Genomic DNA, 24172 nt, shown 5'->3' with positions numbered 1-24172 from the left:
ACACAGCACACCTCACACTCACTCACACACACAGATAATCCGTGTATATAAGTATGTATATTCCTTTGAGCTGAACATTGTATAACCGAACGATTACGATACCACACACAAACACAGCGACACAAAACCTTAGCCATCGGAAAACAAGGACACACCGAGGTGTGTAAAGGGTTCTTTGCTTACAACTTTTCAAACGAATTAAACCGTTTCGGCCAACCTTTAGGATTGACAAAAGATCGAATTGAGGAACACAGCCCCGCCCACTCTGCTCCGAAATTCAATGAGCGGGGGGCGGGAGAATGCATCGTTTCGGTTGATGGATGCAAACGATCAAAAATGTATTGGCCCACCCAAAGGCAAGTGAAACCAAATCGAGCCAAGAAATTGATTTATGTTCAATTAAGCAAGCAAAAACAACATGCGAACATTTGAAAATTGTGAAATATAGAAAAATGAAAACTTTCAGTTAAAATACAACAATAGACCGGAATGATTTCCAAGCAATAGTACAAAAAACTTTAGAGATAACTTTTATAATGTAATTGTAAACTAAGTGGTGGAAGAAGAGCTCTGGAAAATGCAAAAATGCGGGGATAAATGCCAAATTCTAGTAATCCTCGAAAATCCGGAGCCATATGAGAAATAAATGGGAGGAAAACCCCGCGGATGCATATACGATTTACCCTAATTTATACTAAGTTGAGATTTTAACACATATTGATTTCAAATTTGAATAGTGCGAAGTAAGCGAAATTGAAGGCCAGCCAAGCCGCTGACATTTTCGAAATTCCAACTTGACATACTACCGCAGGACCTTCTCTTCCGCAGAAGCTGAAGGCCAAGTAAATCGATTGAATCAAGTCACTTCAAACACAGTTTAAATTTATAAGAATATGTACTAACAATAGGAAACGTCTCCAATTTTCCAATTTCCCGATTTACCAACACCCCACCCCCAGTGTCCCCTTGCCCCGAAAAAACTCACACATTACTATTTACCACAATACGAAAAGAAAGCAAAGTAAAGAAAAGAAAACCAAAAGTAATGGAAAAATAAAATCAAGCAAAGCAAACATATATGATTGTAATACGCGGTGGAAACATACAAAGTTGGGAAACGAGAAAATTTCACAATCGACTATGTCGCGTATACACTTACGATAGTACGATATACTAACTTTATATGATTAACTAACTCATTTCGAATGAACCATAGCGATATATGTATAAGCCACGTTTTGGTTTCAGTTTCGATTTCGGTTCCGTTTTATAAACTTTGGTTTGGTGTACACTTTTGGAAACTTCGGAAACGCATTTCAGGCCAACAAATTGAATATAAACTTAGACTTTTGGACCAGTTTTGTTCCCGCTAAATCGGATAAATCGCTCAAAATTGTACATTTAGCGCAAACAAAAATTGCAATTAAATGATTAAAAGTCCCGAAAAACGGAAAATCGAAATTTGGATTTACATTTAGAGAATGCATTTAGCGCAAAACAAAAGTAATCGACACCACACCACACGACACCATCACCACACAAAAATGAATGAAAATATGTATGAGGTAAATTCAGTATTTCGGATATAAGCGAATATAATAACATACAAATTTATATTTATGCAAGCGACAAAATCGAAAGACATCGTACTAAAAATGTGTAATGGAATGGAAATTGTAAAACAAGATGAAAACACTAAACTACAATATGACATTTTTAATCGAAAAAAAAAACAAAACTTATTTTATTGAAAAATTATGTAAAATTTACTAAGAAAAAAATACAAAAAAACACACAATAAAACTATATTGTTTATTTTCATCTTTAAAAATAAAGTTTTAAAATCGTATAAAAATAGTAAATGCATTGTTTTATCTTGGCAAAGTGAATGGTAAGTACGGCAAAAATATGGAAATGTAAATAGAAGACCTATAAAGTTAAAAAGTAGCAAATCTGAGAAAGATTTCGTTGTGCAACATGTCGTATGCGTAATTTGTATGGATATTTTGAAAATAACGTACTCGGATAATCATCGGTATTTTTTCAGTATTTCCATATTTTCCATCCTCTTTTCTACATTCTACATTGGTTTTATCGATTTTCCAATTGTACTGGTCAATCGAGAGAGGTCCATCGCTAGGACATTGAACAGCAACAAAAACAGCTGTTCGTACATTACGCAAAGGTTTTTTCCACATTTGTTTATTAAAAATGTCGCTGCTGGGCGCCTTTGCCAGGTAAGTGGATGCACCTGCTCCGTGGTCACGCTATCACTCACTCCCGACCTGCCTCCTGCCTCAGATTAAGTCTGCAGAGAAGTGGCGCCGTCGCCGGTATCGCAGTTGCACGTTGCCTCCACACGACTCCAGTTCTCTGCGCGGAGCCCCTGAAGAAAAAGAAGAAACTGGATCCGCAGATTGTCAAGCAGCGCGAGGATCGCAAGAAGAAGAAGATCGAGAAGCAGATTCGCCGGCTGGAGAAGAATGCCCGTCAGCTGAAGCCCGTGGATGAACTGGAGGTTCCACTGGAGCTCATCGATGAAAAAGAGTAGGTTCTCATACGTGTTTCCCACATTGGTTGTGATGTATTGCTTTCCTATTCTTCAGCAAACGGCAGCGGAAGCTAGTTCCACTGACCAGCGCCCAGTTGGAGGAACGTGCTCTTCTAAAGAAGCAGTGGGCACACTACAAGCACGACGAGCGCGTAGCAGACTACCAGATCATCGACCGGCTGGTCCAGGCACAAAACAAGGCGCTGGCGGAACTCCGACGTGAGTCCGAGGAGCTTTACCAGGCGGCCATCGATATCGATCCCCAGCTGCTGCCTGTCGCCGTCAAAGGACCCGTTGCCACGCCCCCCATTAAGGATTACGTCAGTCCCGATGGCGACTACCTGCACCAATCCATGAAGTGGGAGGTCAAATGAGGCGTGCAAGTGCCGGATGTTAAAGATTTGAAATAAACTGAACCCTAATCCTATGATTTGTGAATTCGGCTTTACTCTCAATGAATTGCGTTCGCAGTTTATTCGGTTTAGATGCAGTTAAATGCCAGTAGCCAAAGTAAAATATTAGATTCCTCCGGAATAGGCACCTCGTTTGGAGTCAACTTGATGCGTTTGTGTGGCGTTTTTATTGCTATCAGTGGAGAACAAGAATAAACCAGGTGAAATCGCCTGCCGAGCCCTTGCGGTGTACTGTCGAAATAAATAATACGCGAAAGGCATAGCAGTGGCTGCTACCGTTGTTGATCTTGGGATGGTATATGGGTGCGGCTCTTTAGGCTGGAGTAGTGGCGGTGGTCTTGGTAGCGGCCTGCCGCTTTTTCACGCCCCAGTTGTAGACCCGCGCCATGTTTACCTCCGTAGTTGTAATTTGATCCCTAAAAGATACATTTATAATACAATAGAACAAGTAACTTGGATAACAGCACTCGAACTGACCTCAGGAAGTCCTGATCATGCTCCACGGACTTTAGGTTGCCCACGGCCGATGTGATGTTCTGGTTCAGCAGAGCCTCCGCCTCGTCCAGCGGATACTCCAGCATCACGCTGGCCCCCAGCCAGAGGTATACTGTTTTCGTGGGCGGCACCAGTGTCTTTATGAACACCTGGTCGCTGAGCAGGAATTGCGTCTCGCGCTCCTCGTCCTCCTTGCGAAGCACATTGACCATTTCCAGGGAGCGCTCCAGGTCCGGAATTTGCGACTTCAACTTGCGCCGCCGCGCCTCCAGATTGCAGGCCATGAATCGATACTTGCCGTGCTGCTCGTCCAGTCGCTGGAGCACCTTCTCGCAGTTTTCGTTCTCCGGCTGCGACATGAACGTGTCGATCTCCTCCTGCAAGGGCCCAAGAACCACGAATTAGCCTCCAGTGTCCAGCTGCAGGTGCACGCTTGTAGGTTAGGACCACTCACCAGGAACACTGCCTCCGGGATGCCGGCGAAGGTCTTTTGGTTTTCTGGCAATTTGGGCATTTCCACCGAGTCCATAATACCAGTCATCCTGTTGCCTTTAGCTGTGCCGTCTACAAATGCAATTTAATTTTCAGGAGGTCAGCCTGCCGCTGTAAAAGTCGATGAGTCAAAATTGCGATGGAACAATCGATTGAATGCTGTTATCGAAAGGTGGTGTCAGTATCGTATAAAAATTTAAAACTTACTTATATTAAGCTGCTTAAAATAAACGCTGTTATAATATTTTATATATAGGCAGTAAATAGTGTCTAAATAAGTTTGAATATATTTCAAGTCCCTTCGTGACTGTCATCCCTAGCCTAATCGATAACAACAGCGTCGATAAGCACGCCCGCCTTCTTGTGAAATTAGCGGAAAATCAGATTTTAAGCAATCTGAAGAAGCCGCATAATGAGCACCTGGAATCCGGAGAACGATGTGGACCTGCTGTCTGGGTCCGAGGACGAGGAGGATGTGTCCATGAAGCGGGACTACCATGGGCGCGAGGCCATTCTCTTCGTGGTGGACGCCAATCTGCAGACAGCCGGCATGGAGCGCCTCTTGGAGGCACTGAACATCATCCGTACTGCCTTTATATCCGGAATGCTGGTCAACGACAAGGACCTCATCGGACTCATCTTCGCCAACACCAAGCACAGTCCGCCGCCACTGGAAGCCAGTGCATTGGACAACATCGTAATGCCGGATAACTGCGCGGTGTTTTTGCCCCTTCGCCAACTAACCAAACCCATTGTGGAGCACTATCTTGAGTTCATGGGCGGAGTGGAGACGCAGTTCGGCGATGTTTATGGCCTGGCGGAGCCCGATGGTCGCGGCAGGTTTGACCTAATGATCCGGCTCTGCATCGAGATGCTCGAAAAGTGCGGCAAGAAGCTAAACAACGCCAAGATCGCCTATCTCACGGACGTCAGTGAACCTCATCCATCGAACAGCAATCATTTCCAGGCTGCATTGCAAAAGGCCAGCGATCTGGAGGGCAAGGAGTTCGAGTTTCATGTCATTCCCATGGTCGATGACTTTGACTACGAGCCGTTTTACAAGGAGTTCATCACGTTGTCAAGAGGTAAGTCTTTCTGTCTATTATTCATTTCTTAGGGTTTTCAATGTGCGAAGTCTGTTCCCCTGTTTGGCGTTCAATTTTCGCCTAAAAAGGTTTTAAGACTTCGCAGATGAAATATGAGCAATCATTCACCCGCATCCAAGTGAAGCTCAATTGGTTCGTGGTTTTGGATTGGCTTACAAGAATAATAAAATAAATATATAACAATCCTCACATTAGATGATATTTAATGAGAACCTATTTTTGCAGCCATCGAACTGGACTCTTTCCAGGTGCCAGATGCCCAGATGCTGCGCGAAATCCTGTCCGATCGTAAGCTGAAGCAGGATTTCCTTCGCCGATGCCTGGGTCACTTCAGTTTTTACTTGGGCCCCAACCTATCCATGTCCGTACAGTACTACAATTACTTTCAGCGACGCGCCTATCCGCGCAAGGTGCAAATCCTGCGAAGGGACAATAGTGTGGTGCGCACCAAGCGAGTGATTACGGTGCAAAAACAGAAGGACGATGGCTCGCAGGATATCGAGCACGAGTATCAGATAAAGGTGACGGGCGGTTGGTACACTTGCAACGTGGGCGAGAAGGATCTGCGCATCAGCATGGATCAGTTGAATAGGGTGCGCAATCTGCACAAGCCGCAAATGATGCTGCTGGGTTTCAAGCACCGATCCTCTCTTCCCGAAGTTAGCTACATCAAGCCTGCGAACTTTATGTACCCCGATGATCAGAGCATCATTGGATCGAAGCGCTTGTTCCGCGCATTGTGGGAGCGATGCTTGGTGCGCGACAAGATTGCCATTTGCCTGTTCATGAGCAAGCGCAAGTCCATACCTCGCTATGTGGCGCTTGTGCCAGTAGAGGCCCCAGATAATGGGGAAGAGAAGACCTACCGTTCTCTGCTCTGCGGCGATGGATTCAAGATTGTCTACTTGCCGGAGGCCAAGCACATTCGCCACCTAGACATGCAGGACTGGAACAATACGGAAAACACTGCTGACGAACAGAAAGTCGAGTTTTTCCAAAAGATCATCAAGAAGCTGCGCGTTGACTACCAGCCGAATCTCATTAACGACCCAAGTCTGGACGCCCTGCAGGCGAATCTTCTGGCCCTCTCCCTGGACTTTTCGACGGATACCAAAGGTCTCGATAATCTGCTGGACACCACGCAACAGGACAAGCGCATAGAAAAGCTGCTGCCGGACTATGAGATGTTCGCTGCGGAAGTGGAACCCCCTAAAAAGCGAGCAGCCAAGTCCACCACAGCGGGAGCGAGCGCTCCCAAAATGGCCAAGATCGACGATAATCAACTCAAGGAATTCGAATTCGTAAAGAGCCTAATCAAGGATGGGGCTCTGATGAGGTGCACGGCCGCCCAGCTGCATTTTATTCTGCAGCAACACTTCGATGTTACAATGCCCAAGTTGGTAAAGGAAAAACTGGTGGCCAAAATCGAGGAACTACATAAGTAGTTAACATATTCCATGCTATAAAGTGATAAATCTTTACCAATCTAGTTTGTTAATACCATTGGTAAACTTAGGATTAGAAAAGAATGTTTTGTTGTCCGAATTGTTAATTAAATACATACCAACACATAAATTCTTATAAAATAAAATGTTGTTTAAAAGAAAAAATGTATATTCCATGTACCGAACAGCAGGCTTAACATAATTGCCAAGAAACCTTTTCAAAAATCGATTACTATCCAATCGTAAGTTTGTCATCACTAGTTTCGCACGAAGCAGTGTTGCAAAGCGCCCGTTGACTACATGTGATAGCGCCGCGCCGGCTTCTTTCGTGCGAATTTGGACATTGCGAATTAATTTTTTTCGAACCACGGCCGCAGAATGTCGCTGCAATTCCAAAACGACTGCGGGGACTCCGTAAAGCAAGCCATCATCGAGGAGCTGCAGAACCTACTCAGCTCGAACACAGGAGTCCTGCAGCAAACGGAAAAGAGGATCAAGCAGCTGGAGTACACGGAAGGTGATTTGGCGGGCAGCTGGATTGGCGTGGTTTGGGCGCGGTTCACATGTAGCTCCACTTTAACCATCTCATTCATTCGCAGGCTATGGCGTCTACCTGTCCGAGATCATTATGAACCAGGCGCACGAGCTGCCACTCCGTCAAATCGCGATCGTGATGCTCACTCGCTACGTGGAGAACCACTGGACGGATGACGACGATGTCAAAGGGAAAGTTAACGGTTGCATGGCCAGCGAGCAGGCCAAGCGAACCATACGAAACATTCTGCCCAACGGACTGTACGATCCCAACTCCAAGATACGCTCCTCAGTCGCGCATACCATCTCCACCATAGCTGCCACGGATTACCCACATTGTTGGGCGGAGCTGTTCGACATCATTGTCAAATGCCTGGGTGGCAACGAAGATTCCATACACGGTGCCATGCAGGTACTGCAGGATTTCAGCTACGACGTGGAGCAAATCAAGGAACTGGGTCCAGTAGTCATACCCGAAGTCTATCGCATCTTCGACTCCGAGCAGAATTACTCGATCAAAACAAGAGTATCGGCCATTCGCATCTTGAAGCCACTTTTCGCATCCATTGCAGCACTGATCACCAACAAAGAAGAGCAGAGCACCATGATGAGCTCCATTTTGACAAACTTCATGGAGAAGCTTATGCATTACCTGAGCATGAATAGCGGCGCCGCTTCCAGTTTCCTACTTCGCTCGGAAATCATCAAGGGTGGGTTTCATTTCGTCTTTGCTGGAAAGTAAACTAAACTTGATCTCACTTTAGTGTTTACCCATTTGGTCAATGAAATGCCAAAGTACATCAACCCCTTTATGGACCGTGTTCTGCCCATTGTCTGGCAGCTACTCACACAAATAGCCGAGACTTACGTGAAGGTGTCGGTGAACCAGACTGAGACAAGTCCCCTGGCCAGCGGCGACAGCGAGGAGGATGACGAGCAGACCAATTTCCAATCACTGATCATCCAGATCCTTGAGTTCATCAACTGCATACTGACATGCAACAAACTCCGTGGGAGCATCAAAAATGTGCTGGCCGACCTCATATACATAACCATTGTTTACATTCAGCTGAGCGAGGAGCAGTTGGAGGACTGGCAGGATGATCCTGAGAAGTTCGTGGATGATGAGGATGATGGCGGTGTGGAGCTCACGGTGCGCATGTGCGGCCGAGATGTCCTCCTGGTGAGTGAGAAAACTCTTTTCTGAAGAGCTTCATCATTGGCCTAATATATTTTCCTAGGCTATAAACGACGAATTCGGAGCCAACGCAATTCAGGCACTGCAGGAGGCATTGGGCAGGCACTTTAGTGTGGCTGAGGCAGAAAAAGCTGCCAACAATCCCAACTGGTGGAAGATCCAGGAGGCCTGCATGGATGCCGTGCATGTTTTCCGCGACGTCATCCTCGCCGGCGACTCTACGTTTGACCTCCTCAACTATTTGACCATAGTTCGGAATTTGCTTGTGCATCAAGAATCTCCGCCTCTTGTTGGTCGTGCCCTTTGGACGCTGAGCATCTACTCCAAGTCGGACCTATACAATCCGCAGATGTTGACCGAAATCCTTGATGTCACGCTGTGCAGCCTGTCGCCGGAGAAGTCACACATCCTTAGAATCAGCGCAGTGCGCACCCTGAATGGATTTCTGCAGGCGAACGAAACCATCGATGGAGAGAAGCGAACTTTGTTGGTGTCAAAGCTGCCGGGTTTCCTAGATGGAATTATGGCTTTAGTGCCGGGATCCAAGGCATCAGTCTTAGCCCTGCTAATGGAAGCCCTGACATTCATGGTTAAAGTAAGTGATTGAAAGGAATTTATTGTCTGCAAATTTAAACAAAATATCTTTACCTCCAGTTCGATGCTGAGTTTGCCTTTGCTAGCCAGGTTAAGATTACGCCACTGGCCATAGCTGTATTCCTGAAATACACTGAAGATCCCTATGTGCTCGAAACAGTCCAGGATCTCATCAAAGCTCTGTGCCAGCGCAAGGAGTGCCTGGGACCGCTACAGGAGAAGTTTATTCCAACGATCGTTAGCATCCTGGGGCTGACAGGAGCGGCTTCCACGGAAAAGCAGGATATTGCCCTAGACGTCCTCAACACAATAGTGCGCTACACGGAGCCGCCGCTGAACAATTCCTTGATAGAGACCGCGTTTCCCGCCATTATAAACTGCGTCCTACACACGGATGACCATGCTGTCATGGTAGCCGGCGGCGAGTGCCTGCGCAGCTTTATCCATGTCTCTCCGGAGCAAATCTGCAGCTACAAGAACGGGGAGGGCATTAACTGCATCATGCAAGTGGTGGCCACTGTTCTTCTGAATCCGATGAACAGCGAAATGACGGCGGCGGGCCAGATTGGACGCCTCGTTATCACTATTATCACCAAGATGGGAAGCATGCTCGGCCAGAATGTGGACATGCTGCTGAAGGCTGTGATAAGCAAGATGCAGAACCTCGAGTGCCTAAAAGTGATAATGAATCTTGTGTTGATCTTCGCCCATTTGTTCCTCACCCAAATGGACGCCGTACTCAACTTTCTGTCCACCGTTCCCGGACCCAACGGAGAGCCAGCAATGCAGTTTGTGCTCACCAACTGGCTCTCCCGCCAGAACTCCTTTTTCGGAAACTATGAGCGAAAGGTGAGTAAAATTGAGTTTACGAACTTTCCATTTTAATATTAACGTTTGTTTTTTCAGGTCACCACCATGGCTCTGTGCAAGTTGTTCGAGTATGGTGTTGCCACTCAAGACAACCGTTTGACCACAATAACATTCAAAGAACTAGTGGACGACCCCACCGACACGCGCAGACGTACTCGATCCGTGGCAGCTACAACCCAGAAGTGGGTAACAATTCCGGCGCTCGTCAAGATCTTCAAGGTTTTGATCTCCGAGTACCAGCACTTCCAAGAGGGCAAGAGCGACGAACCTCTTACGGACAGCGAAGAGGATGGCGATGATGAGGATGCGCCCGGAAATCCGGCCAAGCCGCGTTACATATCCGATCTATTCGAGTCGGACGAGGATAACGCCGATGACGAACAACTCTTGCAGGAGCTGCTGAAGGAAACCAACTACCAGGGCGACATAGCCGACAACCTGCAGAAGTTCCTCACCACCTTCACGCAGAACGAACACTTTCCCACATTTTATGAACACCTCACCGAGGGTGAACGCGTCATCCTGCTCAGCAAGGTCCAGCAGAAGTAGGATAACCTTTCCTTATTTGTATTGTTCATATTTATGTATTGTTGCTAACCCTTGAATTGAATATACATTTATATATTTGATTAAGAAGCCAATTTTTAGTAGAGATGAAAGTTTATGAGGTGTCTAACATAAAAAAATCACCACGTGCTTGGTTATAAAAAATCAAAAAATTTAGTTATATATTTTGAACTTTTAACATTGCAATACGGATCGAAATCGATTGGGTTAAAATGGAAACATTTACCCAGCTTTGGATTCAGAAGTGTCCAGCTAGGATTCGGTTCGCTTGATCATAAGGCCACCTCGTCGTTACGGAGCTTGTGCTGCAGTGGAATGGCGGGCTTGAAGGCATCCTGTAGGATTTTATATATGTAAAATGATTGAACTACTCGCCAAGTTCCATTCCACTCACCATGTGCTTCTCTGAGCCAAAGGCAAAGAACTTTCGTATGCAGGGCGTGAGCAGCACGGGATCCACCTTGTTGGGATTGTTTTTGCCAAACACGAAGGTACCCAGCAGCGCCACGATAATCGTAATGGAGGCCCCGAACGTGGTGTACCACATGTACGAGATCCGATAGAGCGGAAAAATGTCCCTGTCGATTCAGAGTATATTAAGATGTGTTCTAGTATGTGAAGATTCGATTCTTACTCTGCAGATGCTCCCAGATGAGTTGTGTTGGCCAGACTGGTGGTCACATTAAAGCTGTAGTCGCACTGCTCCACGTTAAGCGGCTTTGTGTTGTAAGTAATTGCTCCCGAGGCGATGGCCCACTGTGCATTGAGACTCACCCAGGACATGGCTATTACTCCCATAATTCCGCCCACCAGGGCACTCTGGAAGCAAATGAATGATATATTATAGATCTGTAAGATCTATTGGGTTGTACTAATTCACATTTCCATTGATCCAAGGCATGAAAAGACCGATGGTAAAGATGCCAAACAGTGGCCCATTCGTGATCGCCTCCAGGCTCATGGTCAGCTGAAGGACTGTGCCCATGTGCTCTACGACGTAGACCAAGCACACGCAGAGAACTCCTACTCCGACCACCACCAGCCGCATGATCCAGTTGATCGCGGAGCTGGAGAGCGGCTTTTTCACGTACGGCTTGACGAAATCCTCCAGCACCACGGCGGACATGGAGTTCAGGCAGGTGGAGAGCGAACTCAGAGCGGCACTGAAGACGCCGGCAATGAAGAGTCCCGTCATGCCAGGAAGTTCACCCAGCGTCTTCATCACAAAGAGCGGCAGGAGCTGATCTCGAGCCTTTGCAAGCTGGAATCGAATGGATACTCCATTAGGTAAGGGAAAGAACTGATAACCGAGCGAACCTTGGTGGTCAGGGGATCACAGTTCTGGTAGGTGGCGTATATCAGCAGACCATTGTAACCACATAGCGCCATTAGGACGAGCACACCGACGCAGAAGATGCACAGCGCCTTTCGGGCATCGCCAAGCGACGGAAGCGACAGGTACCTTTGGATCATGTTTTGTGACACGGCGTTGGTTTGCGTCCAGTAGACGATCCCTCCGAAGAACAGGCACCAGAACGTGTGGCGCACAGTGGGATCGATGTTGAGGCTATGGCATACAAAAAATCTAAAAAGGATTCTCCACTTGAAGAAAATGAACTTACTCTGGTACCTCCAGGCGATCGCTGCTCCAAGCCCGCTCCAGCACCACTCCGGCTCCTCCAATGTCGCGGGTGCCCTTGATGGCCACCAGGCAAAGTGCACCCAGCATGGAGATGGCTTGCACCACGTCCGTCCAGACCACTGCCTTCAATCCACCCAGACTCGTGTAGAAGACGCAGATGATGCACACGATCGGCGTGATCGTGTGTACTCCGATTCCCGTCACCTGGTTGAAGGCCAATGCCGGAACATAGATTACGATGGGCAGATAGGCCACCTGTAGGATAAAACCGATCATCCGTGAAGGTTCCATCAATTTAGGTAAGTAATTTATCCGTGAACAAAAGCAGACAAGTGGATAAGTGGACTCGCCATCTCTGGCATCTACTCACGTTCATAATGGCAAACATCACGGATCCGTAAAGGCGTAACCTCCGATCGAAGCGAACCTCCAGATACTATCCGGATAAAATCCATAAAGTAACTAGGCAATAGTCATCGTATCTTCAAATGAAACTCACCTCGTATGTGGAGGTGATGTTTAGGTCGTGAAATACGGGTAGGTAGAAAACACCCATAACCACGCCCATGCCGATGACGCCGCAGGATACGTAGAGATACTGGATGCCATAGGAGTAGACCTCCGTGGGCAGGCCGAGCAGCGTGATGCCGGACACAAAGCTGGCCACCAATGAGAAGGCGATGGGTATGACCAACATCTTTCGACCGCCCAGCATATAATCGTCCTCGGACACGGACTTGTTCATGAATCCAAAGTATATGCCGATACCGATGCAGAGCAGGAACATCGAAACGAAGGCCACATAATCCGGCCAGGCAAAGCGCTGCAGCTCGCCGAGCACCTCCTCGATGTTGGACATGATGATCACTAGCTACGTTAGTGGTCTTTAGCGACCGCTGGTTGTGGGTTGTGTCCGACTCTCAGGTCGGTCGGTGGCTCACTGAGTCCAGATTTGGGTGCCTCTACTTAGGCGGCTGTGATTCAATTCAATTCCGCTCAATTATCAATTGTGGGCTAATTTAGTTCTTGCGGCGGCCAGGGGAGCTGCGACTATCTTTAGTTAAGCCGGCGGGCGGGAGAATTGCTACACCTACGTCTCCAGTTCCGGGAACGTTCCATTGATCATCGCTCCACTTGGCGGCCGCTGGCACAATTCCCACTGCGTTCGTCACAGATCCCCTTCTAGACAATTATGTCACTGTCACCCAGCACGCAAACTGATCTTTCAAACAAAAAATCGCCAAGAGCACCTCAATCTCGGCTCCAATCACAGCCAAATCCCTGAGCTTGCCCACCGCCGGAGCCGGAAGTGTAACGTCTAATTTTTACTGATGTTGCACAAGAACTGATTGGGAGCCATGCGCCCGCCCGAGGTTTACCACGTATATAGTCATTCACAGAACCACCTGGCAGAGCGCCAGGAGATCGGACGTGGGGTTCGGAGTGGGATCAAGTGCATGATCACCGGCAAATCGGTGGGAGCTATTGTCGCAGCACTACAAAAAACCAAAAAGTATTTCAAAACTATATTTGTAACTTTAAAAAATTCTTAAACAAGAATGAAGAAGCTGTAAGTTATATAAAACAACAAGATATATACAACATAAACATTTGAATTATATTTTTACATCTATTTGAAAAAGTACTTAGCTATTGTGATACATTTAATTGTTAACTCCTGGTTTTGTTCAGTGCGGTTGTCCCTCAACTTGAACGCATTTACATCAATCTCGCAGAGAAATTCATTCATTTCGAATCACCGGCCTGCAGTTCGCTCTTCAGAATCCAAGAGGCGGCTCTCAATGCGATGGCCACCACCACCGAGTTGGGGTTTCCCGAGATCGGACGGGGTAGTACTGCGAGAAATAGTCCACAAATATAATTACTAATGGATTAAGAAACTAACTATGTTTATAACTAATTTTAATTACTTGTAGATGATATTTTCTTTTAATTCATAGTTCAAAAACAGTGAAAATAAGGGGTACTTACCACTAGCATCCACCACCCGCACATTGGATACCCCTTTTAATCTGCAAACAAGGTGTATTCTAATCAACCTACATTCGAAATCCGGATCGCTTTTACCTCAACTGGGAGTCCACGACGCTGCCGAGGGCGCATGTTCCACCCGGATGATGGGATCCCAAGCCAACGTGCCGCATCAGACACTCCAAGTAGTGATCCGATGGACGGTTGTCGAAGAAATCCCGCTCGAAGGGGCCGAAGTTTGAGCACTCCTGCACGCGCGGCCAATGGATGCGGGGATGTAGTGCAGCAAAGGCAGTCGAGTTGACCAGCTGCAATGGAACTCAACTAAAAAATGGCCTCAAGAACATATTTAATAGCTTACCTCGACTGCACTTCGAATGGCGGAAATGGTACAGTCCACGTCCAATTCGTTGCTGAGATAGTTTGGATCTATCAGGGGATTTCTTCGCATATGCCGATTAAGCAGTCCCACAAATCCACGAGACTTTGGCTGCAGGCAGCTGGAGATGACCACAAATCCCTCCTGCGAGGCATTGTAATAGCGTGGAAAGAGCGCCCGGAATGCTGGACCCTTGAAATTTGATATGGACATCAGAGCAGACTCGTCGATAGCGCCTGCTCCAAAGAAGGTGATGCCATAGGGCGGGGATCCCGATCCTCCATAGCTGGCCACATTTCCCAGCACTCCAAAGTTTCCCAAGGGTCCCGAACCAGAGCTCAGGTAGTTGATCAAGGTCATGGGATTCAAGAGAGTGTTTTGGTTGAGTGTGGGTCCAGTGACTCCCATCGATACGAAAAGTGGAAGATTAAAGTGGTCGTGCAGGTTGTGGCCCACCAAAGGTAAGCTATGCTGAACGGGAATACCCAGTTTCTTCAGGGCAGAAACGTCGCCAATTCCAGATGCCATCAGGAGCTGTGGAGTTTGGTAAGCGCCAGCGCAGAGGATTAACTCTCTTCTCACCTCGATGCTAAATTCTTTCTCCCTGTTCTCCTCGTCCTTAATCCCCACGAGAATCGAGGTGGCCTGGAGGAACGGACTAGTGGCAAGTTGAATCCGTTTCACCAAAGCATCGGGCAGCAGCCGCAGATTGGAGTGATGTATGACCGGGTTAAGGAACTGCTGTACCACCGAATGACGCAGACCATTTCTAATATTATACAATGAGCGTCTAAAGATCCAATCCTTGTGGGCGAACTGCGCCTGCGCTTCGTCCAACGCTTCAGTTAATTTGGAGTAGCGACGGGGAATTTCGAGCATGTCTGGGTTCTTGGGCTTGGCGGCGGACATGAAGGATCTCATTTGGGCCCAGCTCCAATCACTAAGATTATGGAGATCCCGCCAGGAATCAAAATCCGGTCCGTGACCATCAAAGTGCAGCATGTAGTTTAGATTGGCGGATCCACCCAGTCCTTTGCCCCTCGGGAGGCACTGTCTCCGCTCGATGAGACCCCTGGAGGAGTGTTTCTGTGGCACAGAAAGGAAGGACCAGTCATTAATGCCCTTTTGCTGAAAGGTGGTCAGCAAGGGAATCCGACTCAGGAGGCCAAACTGACCACCTGCCTCGATGAGGAGAACACTCCCATTGCTGTTCTTGGCCAGTAGCGAGGTAAGTGTGCTGCCTCCAGTTCCACCACCCACTGGATTTTATCAGTTCACCATTCATGCGAAATAAGTTGTAATATAGTAATGTATCTTCTGTTTCCACATAAAGCACTCACCAATCACATAGTCAAATGCAAAGTGCCGCTCCTCTGGTGCCAAGACATTGGGTACGGAGTTCTTCAGCAGCGTGCCGGCCAGGACAACTATGACGGATAGGAATCCTATCACAATGCCAGCCAGAACCAGGATATCTGCAAGGAAAAACCCTCAAGATGCAGTTGTTTACAATACCTGACAGCTTACTTTGGAATTTCAGGCCCATGCTGTTCCTTGCGATGACGAAATCTAACTAGTTAGCAGGCGAGAACTGACTGCCGTGGACTTGGTCTAATCCAATTAAAGAATTCAGGGGGTGAGATTTGGTTGAGCGCCAAATTTGAATTGCAGTGCACATCGGATAGAGATGACCTGTTGGCGAAATATGAGCGCTTAGTGATGCGTCACCTTGAATGGCACAATTAAGAAAAAAAATATTGATTTTATTTATTTTTAATTTTGTTTTTCACATACTTACACGAAAACTTAATTTGTTAATAAAGAACCCTAACTTTTCCCACCATCTATTTTAGCTCTTTTCCCGCCAAATCGTGCCAGTGCGGTACTTCGACTAACAGATTGCTATCGATTTGTTCTCATCACTGGCAAGGCAACCGTTCGCCACCTAAATTCTTTGTTTTTGCATTCGGCTGCTCCGAAGATCGACGGAGTCGGATTATTTGATCGACAACAAGCTCTGCGAGATAATATGCGGGCCTCCCTTATCACTCGCCAGTGCAAGCCGATGCCTGAAGCCAGAACAGCTGCTAGTCGGTCAGCAGTGGAAACAAAAGGCGAGCTGTAACACTAGATCCCGATAATCAGCAGTGGAAGATCACACGGAGGAGAGCCCAAATTCAGAACAGAGGGGTCCGAACAATGAACTAGCATTAGTACCAGTGAATCAGCAGAGCTTAGAAGAACCTTGCACTCCCGAGGAGCCACAGGTGTCCCACAATGGAGGACCAGCAGGAGGAGAATATGCAGCAGCTGCTAAACTTGTTGCCCAAGGATCAGCGGCAGATCTTTGAGGTGAGCTAAGAAAACCAACAAATATCCATATTATTTGATATGCATTTTGTACAGATCTTTATCCAGTGGCTCCATGGTAAGTCCTCCGTGCCCATTCAATCGCACCAGAACGCCCTGCTAACCGTGCTTCAGGCGTCGTCCTATCCCGCCCTGCAACTGCTGCAGTTGCTCCACGAACGGTCCAAACTGCACATTGGACAAATAATTTCCACCTTGCTTCGACAGCTGCTAGATGGCGATGTCTCATCGCCGCGTTCTCTTTGTGTTCTGGCCAATTTTCCGGCAAGCGTTTTGGAGGCGGCTACCCTTCGTCAGAAATTGATGACACGTCTAGTGGTTGATTCCGTAACCAGTGAACACTTAATGCTGGCCATATTGGCGCGCAGCGATGGACAACTCCTGGATGATCTGCTGCATGAGCAGCAGCTGACCATGCGGGCGCAGTATAGTGAGGCGGCGCCCACTAAACTTTTGGTTCTGTGGCTGGCTCTCAATGAAAGGGAGCACTTTGTAGCCAGCGTGTGCCAACATCTCAAGGACTTTCAGTGCTTCCAGGATGTGACGTTGAGAAACAACCTGCTTATCCTACGACTCGCCAATGAGTTTGCTCTGGGCCAGCAAACTTTGGACGAGCTCGGATGCCTTGACAAATTCCTAGCGGAATTCGATGTCAGCGCTGTGCCTGAGGAATTGCAGGAAGTTCATCGCTTTTTCTATGCTGACTTTCAACGCCTATCCACTTTGCTTAATTTCCTGCGTCCGCGGGAGGTAAGCAAAACGCTAAGAGTTGACGCGCTTCTACGGGCGCCAGGCGTGCTGCCCTTAATCCACGAATATGGTATTCGTTTCGAACATCAAGAGCTACACCGTTTGCTTGAGGATACTTACAAATGGCAGCAGCTGACTCCTTCACTGAAGTGTCACCACCAGGAGGAGGTGGAGATTCTGAGCTACTACACCGCTCTCTGTCATGTGTACGATGTGGTCCTCGACCAAGGCGAACAAACGACGAAGACCAAGCTGGTACAGCTCTCCGTGCAGTTAAGGCAACTGCATCAATTGGGCGCCTTGTGCTCGCTGCTGGAGGACATCTTCCTCTTGGTTTTTCTTCGCTGGGAACAGCTTGAGCCCAACAGTCAGCGGAAAAGGGAAGATGACGAGAATGACGAGGAAGATGATGAACAGTACGTCGATGACGACTTTGCCTCGCAACCACGTCCAACCGCTGTTCACAGCCAGCGCACCCGCTATGGATTCATCTGCCGATCGGCCTCACTGCACGCTCTGTTCACCTTCCTCAAGGCGTTTGTCACCAAAAAGCTTCATTCACAAGACTACAAGAGCGCCCCGGAGCAGCAAGGTAGATTTCAGCGCCTGGTGGATGCTATAAGCGAAGCGTTGTGGAAGCTGGGAGTTTTGCAAAAGATAGAACAGTCACTGCTCAAATCAGCGCCATCGATCAGCTGCCTGCTAGAGCCTGATCAGCTGCTCCAGCTGGTTCAACTCCACAGCACAGCCAAGGAAAAGGCCTCCAGCGACGACGAAAGCCGAGAACGCAGCAACCACGTATCCAGTCTCAACCGGCGGAAGGCTCGAAGGCAGCGACGGGCGGTCAGCTTTAGTGGAGGAGTAGCTGGAAAAGCTTCCGCGGATGGAGGTCTCACAATGGAGCAGCTGCGAGCACGAGCACAATTACTTAGTGGCAGTGGCAGCAGGAAAAATTCTTCGGTAACCTCTCCATGTGAGCGGTCCATCATTCCCAAAATGCTAAGCACGTCCGAACAATTGGCCATCATGGCGCTCGCCCTGAAGAATTTTAACGATGTTAAGCAGATCATCGAGGTAAGTAGATAGAAATCTTGTAACAAAAGCCTATTTTGTGATTTACTGCTGTTATTGGACTGATCCACAAGACCACTTTTCTTTTTCAGACTTTTCACCTGAAGCAGAGCCAATTGAACCGTGAGCTACATTTCATGGAGCAGCAGCAGCTGGTGAAGCAGAAGCTGTCCGCCATTTATGCCAACTATCAGATTTTGGAGGGGCAGCAGGCCAACTCTGGGGAAACCACCGTGGAGCAAATCAAAGGCGTGGCAGCCAAGGGCTTTGAGTTGTCCAAGATCATCAGCGTTGTGGACAACTTTGCGCAGGCTCAGCGTATTCAGCAAAGCCCAGAGCTAAAGGCGCTCATCCAGCGACACAATGCAAGCGCACAACAGGGATTCCTACAGCAGTTCGAGGAGCGCAATCTGAATGCCCTAATCATATGTGATCTTATAGTGAATCTAGGCTTCAATCGGGAAATCACAAGCAACCTGTTATTGGTCATTCGACGCCAACAGCAGCAAAAGAAGGGCGGCGACGAGGCGTCTAGCACGCCTCCTGGTTCGTCTGAGCTCGGAGCCATGAATCTCCTGCAGAATCTCTGTGAGTGCATGCGTTTGTTAGAGCGATCTGGTCAGCAGGCTGCACTGAATGAGTTGCTCTATCTAAAGAGCTATCCACTGAGACCGGCAGTCTTGGCTCTACAACTTCAACGGGAGGCCGCGTTTCAAACGCTCTACCAGAAGGAGCCATCCGAATACTCGCATGGCCAGGAGCTGCGCTCCAACGCCAGTCAGTTCCAACAGCTGCGTTCGCGTCACAACTACTACGCCCGCTTTTGCACGTATGTCCAACAACTAGCTCGCCTCTTGCAGCTCAGGGATCCCAACCTGGAGTATCACACTACCCAGCTACTTCGGAACGATCCCTACGAAGTTATTGGCGAACTGATCTACGAGTGCGGCATAACACCTTTGGAGATCGAGTCTAGTGTCGCAGCACTACACCTTAATCTCGTCCACGTGATTGCTCTCAACATTTGTCCCCAATTGAGCGAGGAACCCACAAAAAGATTGCCACGCGTTGTGGCTCCACAGAAGCAGGAATCCATTCACAACTATATTTCGCAACACAACCCGTTGTTGGCCCAAGTGTTGCTGGCCATACAGCTAGGAAGTCTTCCCGATGGCGATGCGGGATTGAACTTTTCTTTTTTGTGTCAGCTGATTCATCTGCCTGAAGTGGATGTTCTGGCTTCCATGCATGACGGGAACAGTGTGCTGGCCGCTTTAAATGCCTACAAGCTGGAAAGTGCACAAGTGGATAAGTTGGTGAAGGATCAGGAACAACTATTGCAGATTCTTCTTCTTGGAATGGGTGGACAAACTGGTAGCTATAACCAATGTATATTCAATGTCCACCTCTTAAAGCTATCTATTCTTTTAGATTCTCCCAATCGTCTCAAGTCACGAATTGACCAACTCATTGGGGATCTTATTGAAAAGGATCCCCGTAATATACATCTCGTGGCGCACATGGGCAATCTGGGACAGCGAGCACAGCTGCTCAAGGAGCACTTCACGCGCATTCCCAGCAGTCAGCAGGCCAAAGAGCTAATAGAACGCACCCTGCAGCACCGCTCGGCGGCTAAGGCAATTCCCACCGCCCTGCACAGTGAACTGGAGCACACGCTGTCTGACATCACCATATACGCTAGAGTCTCTGCTCTGCTCAAATTTGAGAGCTGGCCACAGGCCTACGACTTTGGACGTCAGACGCCGAATGTGATCTTCGAGCAGTTGCTGCAGAGACTGAGATTTGGTCTGTGTTTGGAGTGGAGTCGGGTGGTTTGCCTTGCTGGATCCGCGGGGCAGCAGCGGGTGTGCTTGCTCACCCTATTGGATGCTCTTTTGGAATTGAGGGATGGCGAGGAGCTGGATGAATCCCTTTTGGGCATTGTGGAGATGTTTCCACCCAACCCATTGGTGAATTTCCTGGATACACATAAGGATAAGTTTAGATCGCTACCGCTTCTGCAGTGGGTGATCGATTACCTGGAGGGTCACGCCCGTGATCCGCGTCTCTACAGGAACTATCAGCTATCCATTGAGTTCCTACGACAAATGGATACCAATGAGCGATCTCCGTTTTGGAAGCTACTCCGTCATCCCTTGCTCATCGTGGAGCAGTTAATTATGAATGCCCGCTTTGAATTGCTGGGAAAGCTACTAGATGCGGCTCGTTCCAAGTTGCTGAAGCAGAGACCACTTGGTCCATGTCCCTACTGTTTTGAGAAAACGGGCCATGTCTACGATGTCCAGTCCAGTGCTGGTCCAGGAAGTGAGGCGGGAGAAACACCTGCAAAAATACGTTTTCAACTGGGACAAACAACATCCGAGGCTTTTATTCTGCTCAACTTTAACTCCTACCAGCAGGATCACTTTGTGGGCCAGGATTGTTTGGACCTGTTACTGCGAATTTATGCCAGCAAAGCTCTGGACTACCATGTGGCGAATGTGCGTGCTGCTTCTGAGCCAAGTTCTCTTGGCACAGATGTACATAACTCACTGGACTCTCTTTGTGGTGCCTTCGTGATGCCCAAGCAAGCACCCAACCGGCAGCAGTGGACACGGGACGAGGAGGCCAGCCACTGCATGTGCTGTCGGCGAGCAGCCTTTACTATGTTGATGCGGAGGCACCATTGCCGTAGGTGCGGGCGGGTGGTGTGCTATGCCTGCTCCACCCATCGGATACGCATCCCAGACCTTTACGACGAGTTGGAGGTGCGCATCTGCAATGATTGTGCAGCGAGCAGCACGGCTGGCAAGGATCAAGGAGATGGCACTTCTAGTGAGCGGAGTGCTACCTCGGAACGAGTATCAAAATCTTCTGGTAGGAGTGATTCCTGCAAATGGCAGTTAAGTGGCATTATTACACACGATAAACTGCTGCGCGAGGAGTTCTCCTATGAACACGCGCCCAGTGTGGCCCTCAGTTTGTCCATACTTCGCAATCATGTCGAGCAGCGCAGCTGCGTTGATTTGCTGCTCTTCCACTGCCGCAAACTGGAAAAGCTAATTGTGCCCAATCCCGAAGTGGACTACGGTTTGGTGGCCAAGATGATAAACTGTCTGGCTTTCGCCGCAAAGGTTGGTTGTCACTCTATAACTAAAATGAAGTTGTATTTATAAAGGTCTTACATATTCTAGGTTCGTGGCGCACCAGGAGAGCTGGAAAACATTCGTGAGCACTCGGAAATTATTATGGCAGTGGTGCAGCAGGGCTGTGAGTCGCTGATTCCAACCGGACCGCTCAACAACCACAATTTGCGCAAGCTGGCTGACGCTTTGGTGGAAGCGGAGCACTGGACTTTAGCTCTGGAGGTGCATCTGAAGTGTGGTTTCGCCACCACCGGCGTAATGGCTGCCCACGGACTGGCCTGTCTTCGTGCCGGTTGCTATGATGCAGGTAAGCTCATTCCTTTACCCTCCTAAGGCTGCAAATAAATGAATCTCTTTTTAGCCCGCGAAAAGTTTGCTCACTGCATGACTCGACTCTCAAGTGAACAGCTCAACAGCAGCATCTGTAAGAACATGTTCGGAGTGGCTTCTACGGAGGCAGTGCTCTTGCCCAGAAAGCGACCACAGCGCGGTCCGGCATTGCTCCAAGAAATCTTGCAGTTGATAGCCGCCATTCCTCAGGTTCAAACCCAACCGGAGACCCTTCACCGAGCCTCACTTATTCGTAGTTCGAATACTTCGCTGGCCTCACTTTTCACACGACGCCGGGAGCCCTACGTTCAGCAACGACCGCTCCAGGAACCGGCTTTGAACATCATGAACGCGCTGGCAGGACTCAAGAACTTAGCCAAGGGACAGTATGGTGGCCAAATGCCGGCTAGCGAGGAAAGTCGCCGGCAGGAGCGTGGCTTCGAGGAATCACTGCACTATGTGCTTACCTATGGCAGTCACGCCGATATTCTCACCTTTCTGATGCGCCGTGAAGAGCTGCGGGCAGCACTTCGCTACTGGCAGCACCAGCAGTTGGACGCGGATCTCTTCATCCAACACATATTCTACCCACAACTGGCCAACGGCAGCCTGACCGTTTTGATGGACGAACTGCAGCAGTTGGACGACGCTCAATTCACTGCCTGGCGTCTGCCATTACTGCAGACCTGTCGCCATCTGGAGCAGCAGCAGCAACTCAGTTCGCTGTACCAACTGCAGCTGCTGCTAAAGGATCCCATCCGGGCCAGCATGACGTGCGTGAAATTCTACGCCTTGCAGTGCGAGAACTTTCAGAAGCTGCATGCCAACGCCCAGCACTTGCTGTCGGCCCTCAGGCATCTTCAGGGTGAACTGGATATGGCGGAGTGGGAGCACCTGCAGCGGCAGCAGGTTCGCAGAAACAGCGTGAGTAGCACTGCAAGCGTTCGAGGTGCCTGCTTCGCCATGCAAATGGATGCCAGGGCTCTTAATGGACACATCAATACCATACGGCGACAGTTGGAGGTGGCAAAGTTCTTGGACAAGTGTGAGCGAGAACAGCCGCCAGATGAGCCACTACGAACTATACAAACTCTGAAGCAGGTACTGTCTTGAATTTCGTTTATTCTTACTTTTACTAATACCAAACATTACCAACGAAAGATTCGACTTGAGTCCAGTCGTGGAACTTTGCCTACTCTGTTCGAAGGCGCCGCAGATCGCATACAAACTTGCATTCTGATCCTTATGTGCGGCAAGAACATAGACGAAGGTTTTGGCCTGGCTTACGGGTAAGCAAATAGATAAAATTCAGACGACAATGTCCGCTATAATTGTTTTATTTTTAGCATTATGCAGGACTTCAAGCTGGCTGCAATTAAGGTGTTTGGAGCCACTGCTAAGTACCTGTCGAGAAATCAGCGCCTGGGCGAGGTAGAGCGCCTGCTGGACTGCATAGGCAGCAACAACGGCGGCGGCATTTCCACGGAGTCCGATGAAATACTCTCGATTGCCATTAATGCTGCTGTGCACAGCAGTGCGCCGGAGACGAAGCAGATGCTGGATCGGTTGATCAAACGCATCGGCAGTGTGGAGCTGCGGGTCTCCTCCTACATCTACATTGGTCAGCTTAAATCCGCCTATCTGCTGGCCAACAAGCACGAGCGATTGGCGGATATCCGGCGAATCCTGCGGCAGGCCGAGCTTACCGGTCAGGTTCACATCAAGAGACTGTGCGAGATGAAGCTCCAGCTTAGCGCCGTGCCAACGCCTCTGTGATATCCCAACCCTCGAGCAATAACACATTAGTAACCCCTTGTTTCTGGGATTTACTAGCTGTGAGAAATATCAATTGATGAATTGTAGCCTTGAAAACTTCTTCATTCTAAAAGACAATAACATATCTAAGCAAATTCGAGCTCAATTTAATTGAGATTTAGATGTACATGCACTATTCGAATTGGAATTCATCATTTGATTATTCACCTAGTGAAGGCCCAAGTTGTTTTGTAACTGAGCTATCATAGATAATTTGTTTTTAGAATTTAACATATACGTAGATCAATTTTAATCTTTCAAAGGGCCAGCAAGTATTCCCTCCTCCAGCTCAAAAAGAGCTCTCCCAGCATGTAACCAAATTATATTACTGATTGTACTGTATTTTATATTTATTATGTTATTTTTATATTATACTGTTATGTGTTTATTACCAAGAAAACGCGCGCTATTT

The 24172-nt window shown here is 48.3% G+C and overlaps 8 protein-coding genes across 9 annotated transcripts; 5 read left to right on the top strand and 3 right to left on the bottom strand.

Moving 5' to 3' along the window:
- Positions 1-2133: 2133 nt before the first annotated feature.
- Positions 2134-2981, top strand: LOC6606833 (39S ribosomal protein L40, mitochondrial). Its single transcript, XM_002031594.2, has 3 exons — positions 2134-2237; positions 2302-2547; positions 2607-2981. The coding sequence occupies exons 1-3, from the start codon at positions 2212-2214 to the stop codon at positions 2923-2925; spliced, it is 591 nt and encodes a 196-aa protein (XP_002031630.1). The 5' UTR covers positions 2134-2211; the 3' UTR covers positions 2926-2981.
- Positions 2982-3006: 25 nt separating this feature from the next.
- On the bottom strand, positions 3007-4097 carry LOC6606832 (prefoldin subunit 3). Its single transcript, XM_002031593.2, has 3 exons — positions 3914-4097; positions 3442-3836; positions 3007-3380 (listed from the first exon to the last, which is right to left on the bottom strand). Exons 1-3 carry the CDS (start codon positions 3998-4000, stop codon positions 3278-3280), a joined length of 585 nt encoding a protein of 194 aa, XP_002031629.1. The 5' UTR covers positions 4001-4097; the 3' UTR covers positions 3007-3277.
- A 185-nt stretch (positions 4098-4282) lies between these two features.
- LOC6606831 (ATP-dependent DNA helicase 2 subunit 1) lies at positions 4283-6632 on the top strand. Its single transcript, XM_002031592.2, has 2 exons — positions 4283-5036; positions 5283-6632. Exons 1-2 carry the CDS (start codon positions 4364-4366, stop codon positions 6500-6502), a joined length of 1893 nt encoding a protein of 630 aa, XP_002031628.1. The 5' UTR covers positions 4283-4363; the 3' UTR covers positions 6503-6632.
- A 145-nt stretch (positions 6633-6777) lies between these two features.
- LOC6606830 (importin-9) lies at positions 6778-10331 on the top strand. Its single transcript, XM_032720294.1, has 6 exons — positions 6778-7019; positions 7102-7746; positions 7801-8219; positions 8278-8829; positions 8889-9677; positions 9735-10331. The coding sequence occupies exons 1-6, from the start codon at positions 6881-6883 to the stop codon at positions 10245-10247; spliced, it is 3057 nt and encodes a 1018-aa protein (XP_032576185.1). The 5' UTR covers positions 6778-6880; the 3' UTR covers positions 10248-10331.
- Positions 10332-10395: 64 nt separating this feature from the next.
- LOC6606829 (sodium-coupled monocarboxylate transporter 1) lies at positions 10396-13124 on the bottom strand. The gene is made up of 8 exons (XM_002031590.2): positions 12407-13124; positions 12278-12343; positions 11888-12162; positions 11583-11832; positions 11146-11526; positions 10900-11084; positions 10660-10843; positions 10396-10600 (listed from the first exon to the last, which is right to left on the bottom strand). The coding sequence occupies exons 1-8, from the start codon at positions 12764-12766 to the stop codon at positions 10538-10540; spliced, it is 1764 nt and encodes a 587-aa protein (XP_002031626.1). The 5' UTR covers positions 12767-13124; the 3' UTR covers positions 10396-10537.
- A 110-nt stretch (positions 13125-13234) lies between these two features.
- On the top strand, positions 13235-13539 carry LOC116801381. The gene is given in 2 exon segments (XM_032720295.1): positions 13235-13413; positions 13416-13539. Coding segments are annotated over 2 exon segments (255 nt in total). The 5' UTR covers positions 13235-13265; the 3' UTR covers positions 13523-13539.
- A 6-nt stretch (positions 13540-13545) lies between these two features.
- LOC6606828 (neither inactivation nor afterpotential protein G) lies at positions 13546-15895 on the bottom strand. Its single transcript, XM_002031589.2, has 6 exons — positions 15806-15895; positions 15619-15753; positions 14261-15537; positions 13996-14207; positions 13900-13940; positions 13546-13763 (listed from the first exon to the last, which is right to left on the bottom strand). The coding sequence occupies exons 1-6, from the start codon at positions 15822-15824 to the stop codon at positions 13654-13656; spliced, it is 1794 nt and encodes a 597-aa protein (XP_002031625.2). The 5' UTR covers positions 15825-15895; the 3' UTR covers positions 13546-13653.
- Positions 15896-16222: 327 nt separating this feature from the next.
- On the top strand, positions 16223-24102 carry LOC6606827 (zinc finger FYVE domain-containing protein 26 homolog). 2 transcript variants are annotated; one of them, XM_032721029.1, is made up of 8 exons: positions 16223-16630; positions 16697-18472; positions 18562-19843; positions 19901-21603; positions 21664-21922; positions 21977-23046; positions 23107-23234; positions 23292-24102. In XM_032721029.1, the coding sequence occupies exons 1-8, from the start codon at positions 16556-16558 to the stop codon at positions 23719-23721; spliced, it is 6723 nt and encodes a 2240-aa protein (XP_032576920.1). In that variant the 5' UTR covers positions 16223-16555; the 3' UTR covers positions 23722-24102. The 2 variants fall into 2 exon arrangements, with proteins under 2 accessions (XP_032576920.1, XP_002031624.1); XM_002031588.2 differs by having other exon boundaries at positions 16685-18472.
- Positions 24103-24172: the final 70 nt, after the last annotated feature.

This window comes from Drosophila sechellia, chromosome 3R (assembly GCF_004382195.2).
Source record: "Drosophila sechellia strain sech25 chromosome 3R, ASM438219v1, whole genome shotgun sequence".
Lineage (NCBI taxonomy): Eukaryota > Metazoa > Arthropoda > Insecta > Diptera > Drosophilidae > Drosophila > Drosophila sechellia.
The sequence above is the reverse complement of the archived record's forward strand: the minus strand, read 5'-3'. Positions and strand labels throughout refer to the sequence as shown.

Coding starts and splice junctions, on each gene's coding strand:
- LOC6606828 (XM_002031589.2), bottom strand. Junction 14,208..14,260: donor CCATTCGAAGTGCAGTCGAG/GTAAGCTATTAA, acceptor GTTCCATTGCAG/CTGGTCAACTCGACTGCCTT. Junction 13,941..13,995: donor GTCGTGGACTCCCAGTTGAG/GTAAAAGCGATC, acceptor CCTTGTTTGCAG/ATTAAAAGGGGTATCCAATG.
- LOC6606832 (XM_002031593.2), bottom strand. CDS start 4,000: ATGACTGGTATTATGGACTCGGTGGAAATGCCCAAATTGCCAGAAAAC. Junction 3,837..3,913: donor TCCCGGAGGCAGTGTTCCTG/GTGAGTGGTCCT, acceptor GGGCCCTTGCAG/GAGGAGATCGACACGTTCAT. Junction 3,381..3,441: donor CATGATCAGGACTTCCTGAG/GTCAGTTCGAGT, acceptor TGTATCTTTTAG/GGATCAAATTACAACTACGG.
- LOC6606830 (XM_032720294.1), top strand. CDS start 6,881: ATGTCGCTGCAATTCCAAAACGACTGCGGGGACTCCGTAAAGCAAGCC. Junction 8,830..8,888: donor CCCTGACATTCATGGTTAAA/GTAAGTGATTGA, acceptor CTTTACCTCCAG/TTCGATGCTGAGTTTGCCTT. Junction 9,678..9,734: donor TCGGAAACTATGAGCGAAAG/GTGAGTAAAATT, acceptor TTGTTTTTTCAG/GTCACCACCATGGCTCTGTG.
- LOC6606833 (XM_002031594.2), top strand. CDS start 2,212: ATGTCGCTGCTGGGCGCCTTTGCCAG. Junction 2,238..2,301: donor CTGCTGGGCGCCTTTGCCAG/GTAAGTGGATGC, acceptor CTCCTGCCTCAG/ATTAAGTCTGCAGAGAAGTG. Junction 2,548..2,606: donor GAGCTCATCGATGAAAAAGA/GTAGGTTCTCAT, acceptor CCTATTCTTCAG/CAAACGGCAGCGGAAGCTAG.
- LOC6606831 (XM_002031592.2), top strand. CDS start 4,364: ATGAGCACCTGGAATCCGGAGAACGATGTGGACCTGCTGTCTGGGTCC. Junction 5,037..5,282: donor GTTCATCACGTTGTCAAGAG/GTAAGTCTTTCT, acceptor CTATTTTTGCAG/CCATCGAACTGGACTCTTTC.
- LOC6606827 (XM_002031588.2), top strand. CDS start 16,556: ATGGAGGACCAGCAGGAGGAGAATATGCAGCAGCTGCTAAACTTGTTG. Junction 19,844..19,900: donor TGGAATGGGTGGACAAACTG/GTAGCTATAACC, acceptor CTATTCTTTTAG/ATTCTCCCAATCGTCTCAAG. Junction 21,923..21,976: donor TGCCGGTTGCTATGATGCAG/GTAAGCTCATTC, acceptor ATCTCTTTTTAG/CCCGCGAAAAGTTTGCTCAC.
- LOC6606829 (XM_002031590.2), bottom strand. CDS start 12,766: ATGTCCAACATCGAGGAGGTGCTCGGCGAGCTGCAGCGCTTTGCCTGG. Junction 11,833..11,887: donor GATCGCCTGGAGGTACCAGA/GTAAGTTCATTT, acceptor TGTATGCCATAG/CCTCAACATCGATCCCACTG. Junction 10,844..10,899: donor CATCTGGGAGCATCTGCAGA/GTAAGAATCGAA, acceptor CTGAATCGACAG/GGACATTTTTCCGCTCTATC.